Below are 13,557 nucleotides of genomic sequence, written 5' to 3'. Positions count from 1 at the left end.
TTCTACCCCTCAGTTTGAATAGTTTAAGAAGACACTTAAAATTGCCTGTGACTCCAGTTGGAAAAGTGTGGGGGATGGGAATCGGTTTGCCCAACTCTTGGGAATTCCCCTTGATCAGTCTCCATCCTGGATTCAGTAACTACCTTGACCCAATTCTATCTTGCCTGACCTAAAAAGAACATGGTTCCTTTTTAAGATCTGGCTGAGTTCTGAGTAGGAAAGCAAGCTGGCAGTTTGCCTGGATTGATCTGTCATTTTTTAATATTAAAACATAAGAGATGCTGGTTTTCATCTATTTTCTTGCCCACGGTCCAGCAAGTGTTGGGAACACATGTAAAGAGTGGCAGCAGTAACTGAAACAAATCTTAAATTTAAAAAGATAACAGGGCTGGAGAGATGGCCTAGCAGTTAAAGCACTTGCCTGCAAAGCCTAAGGACCCAGGTTTGATTGTCCAGGACCCACGAAAGCCAGATACACATGGTGGCACATATATCTGGAGTTCGTTTACAGTGGCTGGAGGCCCTGAAACACCCATTCTCTCCCCCCCTCACCCCGTCTCTAATAAATAAATAGATAAAAATAAATCTTTTTAAAAATATATTTTGGCTTAGCGGTTAAGCGCTTGCCTGTGAAGCCTAAGGACCCCAGTTAGAGGCTCGATTCCCCAGGACCCACGTTAGCCAGATGCACAAGGAGGCGCACGTGTCTGGAGTTTGTTTGTAGTGGCCAGAGTCCCTGGCGTGCCCATTCTCTCCCTCTCCCTCCCTCTCTCTCTCGATATCACGCTCTCTCTCTCTCTCTCTCTCTCTCTCTCTCTCTGCCTCTTTCTCTCTCTGTGTGTCTATCGTTTTCAAATAAATAAATAAATTTTTTTAAACTTACTAAAAAATATATTTTAAGGGCTGGAGAGATGGCTTAGTGGTTAAGGCATTTGCCTACAAAGCCAAATGACCCAGGTTCAATTCCCCAGGACCCACATTAGCCAGATGCACAAGGGGGCGCATGCGTCTGTAGTTCGTTTACAGTAGCTGGAGGCCCTGAAACGCCCCTGTTCTCTCTCCCCCTCCCCTCCCTCCCTCTCTCTCTCTCTCTCCCCTTCCTCCTTCCCTCCCTCTTTATCTGCCAAATAAAATATTTTTTAATTAAAAGAAAATAGCCGGGCATGGCACACAGCTTTAATCCCAGTACTCAGCAGGCAGAGGTAGGAGGATTGCCAAGAGTTCAAGGCCACCCTGAGACGACATAGTGAATTCCAGGTCAGCCTGAGCTAGAGTGAGACCCTACCTCACAAAAACAAAAATAAATAAATAAAGGACAATAAAAAATAGCAGGAAAGGAGAAAAGGAAAAGATGAAACACTTACACTTACCATCATCACTTTAATCACTTACCATCATCCTTTAATTTTCTCTGTATCAAGATCAGTTACCACATAATCCCATGGGATATGACTTCTACAATAAAAACACACATGTGTATCTTTAGTCATAACCTCATCAGAAAATAATGTCTTCCTATAAGGATACAGATCTCATGCCCCAAATTCATCACATTAAACACAAAGAAAAAAATGAAAAGCGGCTGGAGGGATGGCTTAGTGGTTAAGGTGTTTGCCTGCAAAGCCAAAGGACCCAGGTTCGATTCCCCAAGACCCACGTTAGCCAGATACGCAAAGGCACTAGCCAGATACACAGGGTCGCACATGTCTGGGGTTCATTTGCAGTGGCTAGAGGCCCTGGCATGCCCATTCATTCTCTCTCTCCCTCTTTCTCTGCCAAATAAATAAATAAAATATTTTTTAAAAAGAAAAAGAAAAAATAAAAAGCATCACTTCTTTTTTATTGGCTATTAGGATATATATGACACAGCAGGCTTTAAATATACCACACTGAACACAATATTAATACTCTCCAAAGTATAAAAACAAAATGGGAAACAATTACATGAGATCCCAATTCAAAACACCAAGCTTTATTTTAGTATATCCCATAACATGAGTGTTTGTGTGTCTCTCTCTCTCTCTCACACACCTATTTTATATCTTGATCCAAATCATACACGTATATTTAACAAAAAGAAAAATTCATGAACATTTATCCCTATTGTATGAAATGAAGGCCAGTATTTCTCTATTCTATTTTTTAATTTTTTTTTAATTTTTTTTCTTTATTTATTTGAGAGTGACAGAGAGAGAATGAGGCAGATAGAGAGGGAGAGAGAAAGAATGGGTGCGCCAGGGCTTCCAGCCACTGCAAACAAACTCCAGATGCGTGCACCCCCTTGTGCATCTGGCTAATGTGGGTCCTGAGGAATCGAGCCTCGAACCAGGGTCCTTAGGCTTCACAGGCAAGCACTTAACCACTAAGCCATCTCTCCAGCCCTAATAAATATTTTTTTAAAGAAATTAACGTAGGCCGGGCATGGTGGCATACGCCTTTAATCCCAGCACTTGGGAGGCAGAGGTAGGAGGATCACCGTAAATTCAAGGCCACCCTGGGACTACATAGTGAATTCCAGGTCAGCCTGAGCTAAAGCAAAACCCTACCTCAAAAAAATAAATAAATAAATAAAAGAAATCAATCAATGTGCCAGGTGTGGTAGTGCATGCCTTTAATCCCAGCACTGGGGAGGCAGAGGTAGGTGGATCACCATGAGTACAAGGCCACCCCAAGACTACACAGAGGATTTCAGATCAGCCTGAACTAGCATGAAACTCTACTTCAAAAAAACAAAAAAGAAATCAATGTGTAACCTCTCAAGAGTTTTCATAACTTGAAATTTTATCAGAATGTCTTAACTACTAATTTCATAACTCTCTCTACACAACAGACCTTACCTTTCAAAAAAATTTACTTGAAAAAGAGCCTAGGTCAATTATCCTCCCTCAACTTATTGTGGTCCTTTAAAACACAACACTTCCAGACTGAGGGTGTAGCCCATGGCAGCATGCTTATCTGGTATGCTTGAGGCAATTCAGGGGCTGGGGAGATGGTTCAGTAGATAAAAGTGCTTGCCACCCAAATCCCCAAACTCCAAATGAAAAGCTTCTGATATACATGCTGATGTTGACAGCAGCAAGATGGAAGACAGAGCCAGGAGAATTTCCCAGAAGTTCATCGTGAGTGTGACAGAGCACCACAGAGGGAGAATCCACAGCAAGAACGCTGCTGCCTCTAATGAGGTGGCCAGTTGAGGACTGACCCAAAAGTTGTCCTGACCTCAGTATGCGCTCTGTGGCACGGGTACTTTTACACACGCACACATGCACACACACACAAACAATGTAAAAAGGAGCACTTCAAATGCAAACATGTTCACACAAAAATATATGAATAGTCACAGCATCATTATTCTTTTTTAGTATTTTATTTATTTGAGAGAGAGAGAGAGAGAGAGAGAGAGAAAAAAAAATGGGCATGCCAGGGCCTCTAGCCACTGCAAACAAACTCCAGACATATGTGCCACTTTGTACATTTGGTTTATGTGGGTACTGGGGAATCGAACATGGGTCCTTAAGCTTCACAGGCAAGTGCTTTACCATTAAGCCATCTCTCCAGCCCTACTTCTTTTTTCTTAAACCTTTGTTTTGGTAAAGGAACACAGTAACTCTCCGGCAATAGGCACAGGGGAAAGGAAACTGACAAACTACCTGAAGAATTCAAAAATTCTGAAGAAGCTTGATGAGATACGAGAGAATACAGACCACTCAATAATCAAGAAAATCATGACCCAAATGGGAAATTTAAGCTGCAATAGAGATCACTTTTTAAAAATAGGCTTAAGCTGTGCATGGTGGAGCACACCTTTAATCCCAGCACTAGGGAGGCAGAGAGGTAAGAGGATCACTGTGAGTTCAAGTCCACCATGAGACTGCATAGTGAATTCCAGGTCAGCCTGGACTAGAGTAAGACCCTACCTCAAAAAACAAAACAAACAAAAAAAAAAAAACCAGGCTGAAGAGATGGCTGAGCAGTTAACGCACTTGCTTACAAAACCTGATAGCTCGGGTTCAATTCTCTTAACACTCACGTAAAACCAGACGAACATTAAGTGGAGTATGTGTCTGGAGTTTGTTTGCAGTGGCAAGAGGCCCTGGCACACTCACTCATTCATATTCATTTTCTCCCCCCCCCCAATACCTTCTCCCCTTGCAAATAAATTTTTTAAATATTTTTTAAAAAAAAAACTTATGGCATGCCCAAATGAAAATGGAAACATTACCTCTCCCTACCTATATTAAAAGCAGAGGTGGTTTTATGGGAAAGAGAGTGTGTAAGTGACTGCTGAAACAGATTGGTAGATAGCAGTTCATCATACTAGTCTACTTGTGCATGTTTCAAAAGGCGTAATAGGATGGGAGCCAGGTGGTGGCGCATGCCTTTCATCCCAGCACATGGGAAGCAGAGGTAGGAGGATGGCCATGAGTTTGAGGTCACCTGCAACTACATAGTGAATTCCAGGTTGGTCTGGGCTAGAGTGAGACCCTATCTTGAAAAAAACAAACAAAATATGAAAAAGCGTAAGAGGGCCTGGCATGGTGATGCATGTCTTTAATCCCAGCACTTGGGAGGCAGAGGTAGGAGGATGGCTGTGACTTGGAGGCCACCCTCAGACTACTTAGTGAATTCCAGGTCAGCCTAAACTAGAGCAAGACCCTGCCTCGAAAAACAAAACAAAAAAAAAAATGCATAATAGGGCTGCAGAGATGGCTTAGCAGTTAAGGCACTTGCCTATAAAGCCAAAGGACCAGGTTTGATTCCCCAGTACTCATGTAAGGCCAGATACACAGTGGTACATGTATCTGGAGTTAATTTGTAGGCTGGAGGCCCTGGGGGGCGGGGAGGATTCTCTCTCTCTCCTTGCAAGTCTTTTTTTTTTTTTTTTAAATAAGAAGAGGGCGGGAGGGATGGCTTAGTGGTTACAGTGTTTGCCTATAAAGCCAAAGGACCCAGGTTTGATTCCCCAGGACCCACGTTAGCCAGATGCACAAGGTAGTACATGTGTCTGGAGTTCATTCGCAGGGACCGGAGGCCCTGATGTGCCCATTCTCTCCCTCTCTCTCTCCCTCCCTTCCTCTCTCCTTGCAAGTAAATAAATAACATATATTTGAAAAAAAGTATAAGAAATTTTTTTTTAGTTTGGTTTTTTGAAGTAGGGCCTTGCTCTAGCCCAGGATGACTATGTAGCCTCAGGGTGGCCTCAAACTGATGGCAGTCCTCCTACCTCTGCCTCCTGAGTACTGAAATTAAAGCCATGTACCACTACAACTGGCTTAAATTTACTATTTTAAGAAGTTATTACTAAAAGCAGAAACTATTAGTCAGACATGGTTATACATGACTATAATCCCAACACGCAGGAGCTGGAAGGTGGAGGATCATGAGTTCAAGGCCAGTCTGGGCAACATACACACATCCTGTCTCAAACACCAAAAGCAATGCCCCCCCTACCCCCCTGCAAAGAGAGCCTGAGAAAGAAAGTCTTCCCATAAATTATTTTACTTCTTCAGGCTGTCTCCACTACTGGATGGTATTTTTTAAATTGCTCATAGTCTACATGATTTATTGTCGATCAGTAAAAGCCAAAATGCTTGTGAACAAGGTCACCAAGAGCTGGAGAGATGGTTTAGAGGGTAAGGTGCTTGCCTGTGAAGCCTAAGGACCCATGTTCAATTCTCCAGATCCCATGTAAGCCAGACACACAAGGTGATGCAAGCACACAAGGTCACAAGTGCACAAGGTAGCACACACATCTGGAGTTCCACTGCAGTGGCTGGAGGCCCTGGCATGCCAACTCTTTCTCTTTTAAAAAAATTTTCAAAAAAAAAAAATTTTTTTCAAAAAAAAAAAAACAGGTCACCAACCAGCAAAAAACTGCCAAAGAAATTATATTGATGACTTTCTTTTTAAAATATTTTATTTACTTGAAAGAGAGAGTACAAACAGAGAGAGTGCAAATGGGCACGCCAGAGCCTGTTGCCTTTGCAAACAAACTCCAGATGCACGTGCTGCTTTGTGCATCTACCTTGATGTGGGTATTAGGATATCGAACCTAAGCCATCAGGCTTTGGAAGCAAGCACCTTTAACCACCAAGCCATCTTTCCAGCCACAATGACTTTTTCTTATATAAGCCATTTGCAATTTTCATATCTACAATTTCAGTAATGACAATTCCACAATGGATATCAGACTTCACCATGAAAGAGTATTGTTATACTTCTCAAGAAATAACACCATCATTTTCTAGTGATTAAAAGAATGCTCACAGATGGGGCTAGGGCAGAAGTTCAATCAGTAAAGTATTTGCCTCACAAATATGAGGATCTGAATTCTATCCCCAGAACCCATGTTTAAAAAAATAAAAGAAACCAGGCATGGTGGCACACGCCTTTCATCCCAGCACTCAGGAGGCAGAGGTAGAAGGATTGCTGTGAATTCAAGGCCACCCTGAGACTATATAGTTAATTCCAGGTCAGCCTGGGCCAGAGTGAGACCCTACCTGGAAAAAAAAAAAAAAAAAAAAGCCAGGTGTGGTGGCTCATGCTTTGATTCCAGCATGTGGAAGGTGCAGACAGGCTGAACATGGGGCTCATTCCAACCAATCTAACCTACCTGGTGATAACAAGGCCAGTGAGAGACCTTGTCTCATAAAAGGTGGGTTGCACCTGAGGATAACCCCCAGGTTGTCCTCTGGCCTCAACATGTACACTCACATATAAAAGAATGTTTGGAGCCGGGCATGGTGTTGCACACCTTTAATCCCACAACTCAGGAGGCACAGGTAGGAGGATCGCCATGAGTTCGAGGCCACCCTGAGAATACATACTGAATTATTCCAGGTCAGCCTGGACTAGAGTGAGACAGACCCTACCTTGAAACACCAAAAAAAAAAAAGGAAAGAATGTTTGGAGAGTTTGGAGATCTGGCTTAGTGGTTAAGGAGCTTACCTGCAAAGCCTAAGGACCCATGTTCAACTCCCCAGATCCCACGTTAGCCAGACACACAAGGTAATGTGTGCACAAGGTCTACACCAGCACACAAATTGGTACACACGTCTCGAGTTTGACTGCAGTGGTTAGAGGCCCTGGCATGCCAATTCTCTCTCTTATAAAATAAAAGAGACTGATTGAGAGGGGGTGGGGATATGATGGAAAGTGGAGTTGTGAAGGGAAAGTTGGGGAGAAGGGAATTACCATGGTTCATTGTCTATAATGATGGAAGTTGTCAATAACAAAATTTTAAAAAGAATGTTCACATGTGATTCCCAAAAGGTTTCTTTTTCACCTTTAAAATTAGGTTGGGTTGTGGTGGGATATGAAGATTTTCTTAAAAGATCACAAGCTTATCATCTTTAAAACATTCCTGTAAGTTAGTTATATGAAGGTATAAGTAAAGTCTTACTAGCAAGTCAATCTTTTAGTGATTCTTAGTGCCTATAAAGCACATAAGAAAAACCTTTTCTTGTTTTTTTAATTTATTTTTGTTCATTATTTATTTGAGAGTGACAGACACAGAGAGAAAGGCAGAGAGAGAGAGAGAAACCAAGGCTCCAAAAAGATTAATTTACCAAAGAACAAGAAACAACTGAGATTCTGCCTTCAGAGCCACTGTATCACACTTCCTGCCACAAAGATAATTTTCCAAGTCATTTTAAAACCTGACTAGGGGCTGGAGAGATGGGTTAGTGGTTACACCACTTTCTGGCAAAGCCAAAGGAGTCAGGTTTGATTTCCCAGTATCCATGTAACACCAGGTGTACTCCGTGGTGCATGCATCTGGAGTTTGCAGCGGCTAGCAACCCTAGTGTGCCCATTCTTTCTCTCTCTCTCTCTGCCTCTTTCTCATTCTCTCTCAAATAAATAAATAAGCCTGACTAGGGCGCTTGAGAGATGGCTTAGCGGTTAAAGCACTTGCCTGAAAAACCAAAGGACCCAGGTTCATTTCCCCAGGACTCACGTAAGCCAGATGGACAAGGTGGTGCATGCATCTGGAGTTCATTTGCTGCAGCAGCTGGAGGACCTAGTGCACCCATTCTCTCTCTCTTTCAAGTAAATAAATAAAAATAAAATATATATTTCAAAAAGACTGTAAATCTTTTTTGAAAAATTTACTAGGGACTGGAGAGACGGCTCAGCAGTTAAGGCACTTGCTGGCAAAGCCAAAGAACCCAGGTTTGATTCCTCAGGCCCCACGTAAAGCCAGAGGCACAAGGTGCTGCACGCATCTGGAGTTCATCTGCACTGGCTAGAGGCCCTGGCACGCCCATCCCCTACCTACCTCCCCCCCCCGTCAAATAAATTAATAAAATATTTTTTTAATTTTTATTAGCATTTCCATGATCATTAAAAAAATAAAAAAATGTTTTAACTGAAAAGTATTGGGCTAGAGAGATTTCTCAGTGGTTAAAGGCTCTCACTTGTAAAGCCTGATGCACAAAGTGGTGCATGAGTCTGGAGTTTGTAATGACAGGAAGGCCTGACCTGCCCATTTTCTCTCTCTCTCTCATCTTCACTCCCTCCGTCCCTCCATATCTCCCTCCCTCCCTCCCTCCCTCCCTCCCTCCCTCCCTCCCTCCCTCTCTCTCTCTCTCTCAAATAGAAATACTGTTTACAGACTAACTAGTATTAAAGCCACTTAGTCTTCAGTTGATATTATTCAAATAATTCCAGTAAGTGGCATGTCAATCTGCATTTTGAGGAATGTCATAGTCAACAAGAAAAAAATACAATGTACAGAGCACAATATAGGCCAAAGCGGGACAGTGATTAGACTATCGATCTGAGGCTAGAAATCTACCCCTACCACCAGTGAGTGATCTGGAACAACAACCTTTGGACTCCAGTTTCCCCGTTCATAAACTGTTCAGAGTGCCTATCCCATCCTTCCATCTGAGGTCATTTATTAAAAAAAAAATTGTTGCTGATGAAATCAATCTGTAAAATCAAATATACAATACAAATAGGGGATTGCTCTCTGCTCAATGACTGTAGCTAGTGTCATGGTCAATAACAAACAAGAAATACAGTCCACCAGCAATAGGAAGGGGCTCTCAAGACAAGCAGCCTCACCTCACTCAGCAGGGGTCACTTGACAGCAGCAGGTGCGGCTGTCAGGAGAAGCAGTTTCCTGGTTGCTTTCTAACACTCCCAACGCCCCACTGAAGCGGGCTCCTGACTGTGTTCCCACGGGCCCCAAGTGGAAAACGAGCGTGGAGGGGACAGCAGTAATGAAGTGCCACTGGGGCAGGAGGCTTGGTCCTAACCAACCCCCGGGTGACAGGCCTCGGTGGAAGCATTTGTGAAATGGAAAGACATTCCCGCCCGGCTCGGAGCTCTAACACGCGAGTCACGGTGCAGGAAAAAGCGCAGAAAAGCCCTCGGGGTGGCGGGTGGAGAAAGAGAGATGCCCCAAGCCATCACCTGTCAAATGAAGGCCAGGCCCCCTCGAGGATGCGACATGACAGCCAGAACGACCCTCACCCCCGGGAGGCACCGCCCCCCTACCGGGACAGCGTGGAGCTCACGAGTGCCACGTCCCTCACACCACACACACACACACACACACCCCACAACTGGGCAGCGGGCACCGGCTCGGACCCCAGGCCTCCCCTCCCCCAGCAACCCTCCCGGCGCCCTGGGCCCGGCCCGCAGCCGCAGGCTAGGGAAGGTGAGCGCCGCGGTGGAAGGGTGGGCCGCCGCCATCTTGTCCTCCTCCCCCCCCCCCCACCAGCGTCCCCGTACGCCCGCCGGCCCAGCGCCCTCCTCCCCGGGGCCCGCCAGGCTCCCGGCGACGCGCGCCCCTCGCGGACACTCACCCTGGGCCTGGCCGGCGCACGTCGGGGGCCGGCTCGCAGCGTCCCGCCGGGAAAGGGGCGGGGCGGGGCGGGCTCCTGGGGGCGGGGCTACGGAGCACCACGTGACTCGAGCCGCTCTTTTCCTTCCCCCCCTCCCCTCGGGCCCCACCCTTCCCCGGGAGCTGCTGGCCGCGCAAGCGCAGCTCGCTTCGCGCTCTTGGCGCGCGGGTGCGTGAGGTAGCGGCAGGTAGCTGGCGGGCGGGAAAGGATTGGCTCCCGGTGTGGAAGCCGCTGCTTCACCTCGGCAATCGGGCAACGCACGCCCTTTTCTTAGATTCAGCCTCCTCCTCCTCCTTATCACGTTCGCCCACACGCTAAGGACCTAGAAAAAAAATCTGTACTTGTGAAATAAACTCACCCAGGATTTCGGCAGGCGCCAAGAAAGGCCGCCAAGTCTTTTTCTTGTGGAGACCTCTCGTGGGCCAGGGTTAAAGGGATCCGGGTACAAAGAGCAGACAGACGTGGTCAAGCTGCTTGAAAGACAGCGGTAAACACAGGACATGTTTCGATATGTAAGTCCCCAGCTCTGAACGAAATAGAAAAGAGGGGCTCAGCGGTTCAGGGCGCTTGCTTGCTTGCTTGCTTGCAAAGCCTGACAGTTTGGGTTCGATTCCCCAGTACCCAAGAAGTGTCTGATGCACAAAGTGGTACAAGTGTCGGGAGTTTGTGTGCAGCGGCAGAATGCCCTGGTGCACCCGTTCTCTCTCTCTCTCTCTCTTCCTCTCTCCCTTTCTCTCCTCTCAAATAAATAAAGTAATTATTTTTTAATTATAAAAATAGAAAAGAGGCTATGCAGACCATATTATCAAGGGACTATTCCTTGTCACTTCTCATTAGCTGACATTCTAACTCTACCTAACTTCCCTCACGCTCCTTTGCCATAGCAGGTGGGAAATCAGGGGGCCCTCTAGCGTCTCCCTCACGCAAGTACAGGGCTGCCATCTAGCGCCTCTCTCCACTTGCCTTCTGAGAAAACTCCTTCAGTTGTTTGACAAATATTTATAAAGCACTTACTACATGTTAGCTATTATTCTAGATGTTTGGAGTTAATAACTGAACAAAATAAACTCCAAGAAAGTCATCTGTCCTTGAAGCAGAGTGGAGACATAATAAAGAATAAATATAAGTAATTTATATAATTATACGATAAAACACTACAGTGAACAAGATGAGTGAGACAAGGAGAATGGAGTAGAAGACACAGTACAATTTCACAAATGTCTGCCAGGGACTTGTGCCTCTTACCAATTATCCCTTCTCTCTTTCATTATAAGCATCTAAAAAAACAACCTTGGGCTGGAGAGATGGCTTAGGGGTTAAGGAACTTGCCTGCAAAGCCTAAGGATCCATGTTCAATTCTCCAGATTTTCTCTCTCCCTCTGCTCACTTTCTCTAACATAAAAAATAGACGTATAGCCAGCATGGTGGTACATGCCTTTAATCCCAGCACTTGGGAAGCAAGGGTAGGAGGATTGCCATGAGTTCAAGGCTACCCTGAGACTACATAGTGAATTCTAGGTCAGCCTGGACTAAAGCAAGACTCTACCTCAAAAAAACCAAAAAGTAAATAAACAACTATGAAATATAAGTCAAATTGCTTTCCTCTGGAAATCTCCCCACCCATCAAACTTGATGTCAGCTTCTGCTTTCATTCTTCTTTCTGGCATGTCCCTTGTGTGCACTAATTGACAAGTTGTCTCCGGTTCTTCAATTGCTGTCTTGTCTGGATTTATTGCAGGTTGGCTTCTGCTCCACCACCAAATGGACACCATTCTTTCCAAAGTCACTAGGGATTTCCATATTCCAGATCCTGTGGACATTATCGTCACAACCTGCTCTAATTTGAGTAATGTCTCTCAGAGACCACTGTGATGGAGGCTTTGTCCCAACAAATCAGGCCTGCCATTGTCCTAAAACCAAATAGAAAAGATAATGGTAAAGAAACAGAAAGAGGGTGGGAGGGAGGAAGGGAGAAAGGAAGGAAGGAAGGAAGGAAGGAAGGAAGGAAGGAAGGAAGGAAGGAAGGAAGGAAGGAAGGAAGGGTGTAAAGAAGGTAGGCATGCAGGCAAGCAAACTTTAATTAGTACAACTTTACCAAGAACACAATGGGACCAGTGTTTTCAGCCCTGATTTCTAAGGCCCTGGCATGAGGTCTGGTTGATCAACCTTGCAAGACTGATCGGGCGAGGCTGTGTCCATGCTAAGAAAGTTGGTCTTATCCATCTGGTTCATGAAGCTGTTTGTAGGGAGAGGCCACGGAGTCCCTGCTCCTCCCAGGCAGGACAGCCACCAGACACTAAAGTATAGGCCACCACAGTTCAACCTGGTGAGTCATCACATTCCTTCCTTGTAGAGTATAGACAAAGGGTTAGCCAGGCATGGTGGCGCAGCCATTAATCCCAGCACTGGGGAAGCAGAGGTAGGAGAATCGCCAAGAGTTCGAGGCCACCCTGAGACTACATAGTGAATTCCAGGTCAGCCTGAGCCAGAGTGAGACCCTACCTTGAAAAAACAAAGGGGGGGTGGGGTTACTAACAGGAGTATGTGTGAACCCAAAGCAGCTGTATGTAGACACAAAAAGTCTCATCCTAGCATGGATGATGACTATTACACCACACCCCTTTTTGTTGAGATAAGATTTCTTTCTGGTCTAGAATTTCCCTAATTGGGTTAGACTCGCTGGCCAGTGGAGCTCTAAGGACCAGCCTGTGTCCACCTCTCCTGTGCTGGAATTATAAGTGCATACTACCCCCCAGCTTCTTTTGACATGTGCTCTGGGGATTCGATTCAAAGTCTCATACTTGATGGGCTGGAGAGATGGCTTAGCGGTTAAGCGCTTGCCTGTGAAGCCTAAGGACCCCGGTTCGAGGCTCGGTTCCCCAGGTCCCACGTCAGCCAGATGCACAAAGGGGCACACACATCTGGAGTTCGTTTGCAGAGGCTGGAAGCCTTGGCGCGCCCATTCTCTCTCTCTCCCTCTATCTGTCTTTCTCTCTGTGTCTGTCGCTCTCAAATAAATAAATAAAATTAAAAGAATTACAGGATTCTCTTTAAAAAAAAAAAAAAAGGTACAAAGTCTCATACTTGAAAGGCAAATACTTTGCCAATTGAACTATCTCACCAGCCAATTGGTGACTTTTGAAGACAGCTAAAAGCACGTAGCATCATCTCCAGTGGCTAATGCATCTGCTCCATGGCTCTGGCATCTGCTAGGAAGCACATGCCATGGTCCTAGCTACTGGTGGCGCACATCTTTAATCCTAGCACGTGGGAGGCAGAGGTAGGACAATTGCCACGAGTCCAAGGGCATTCTGAGACTACACGGTGAATTCCAGGTCAGCCTGAGCTAAAGTGAGACCTTACCTTGGAAAAAAAATTAAAAGCCGGGCGTGGTGGCGCATGCCTTTAATCCCACCACTCGGGAGGCAGAGGTAGGAGGATCACCATGAGTTCGAGGACACCCTGAGACTCCATAGTGAGTTCCAGGTCAGCCTGGACTAGAGTGAGACCCTACCTCAAAAAACCAAAAAAAAAAAAAAAAAAATTTAAAAAATGGCACAGGGGGCTGGAGAGCTGGCTTAGCAGTTAAGGCGCCTGCCTGAAAAGCCTAAGGACCCGTGTTCAACTCTCCAACTCTCCAATTCTACATAAGCCAGGTGCACAAGGTAACATAAGCACACAAAGTTGCTGTGCACAAGATGCC

General features: G+C 45.4%; 1 protein-coding gene across 2 annotated transcripts in view; it reads right to left on the bottom strand.

Moving 5' to 3' along the window:
* Scaper (S-phase cyclin A associated protein in the ER) overlaps positions 1-9,879 on the bottom strand; it is a 424,329-nt gene extending 414,450 nt beyond the window's left edge. For both annotated transcript variants that reach the window (XM_004660424.2, XM_004660425.2), the window contains exons 1-2: positions 9,816-9,879; positions 1,393-1,455 (exon numbers count right to left, since the gene is read on the bottom strand). In XM_004660424.2, the coding sequence (XP_004660481.2) occupies positions 1,393-1,398 (6 nt within the window). In that variant the 5' untranslated portion in view covers positions 1,399-1,455; positions 9,816-9,879. The remainder of the gene's footprint in view (positions 1-1,392; positions 1,456-9,815) is intronic.
* Positions 9,880-13,557: the final 3,678 nt, after the last annotated feature.

The sequence above is a fragment of the Jaculus jaculus genome, chromosome 10 (assembly GCF_020740685.1).
Source record: "Jaculus jaculus isolate mJacJac1 chromosome 10, mJacJac1.mat.Y.cur, whole genome shotgun sequence".
NCBI lineage: Eukaryota > Metazoa > Chordata > Mammalia > Rodentia > Dipodidae > Jaculus > Jaculus jaculus.
This window is presented reverse-complemented; position numbering and strand designations above follow the sequence as displayed.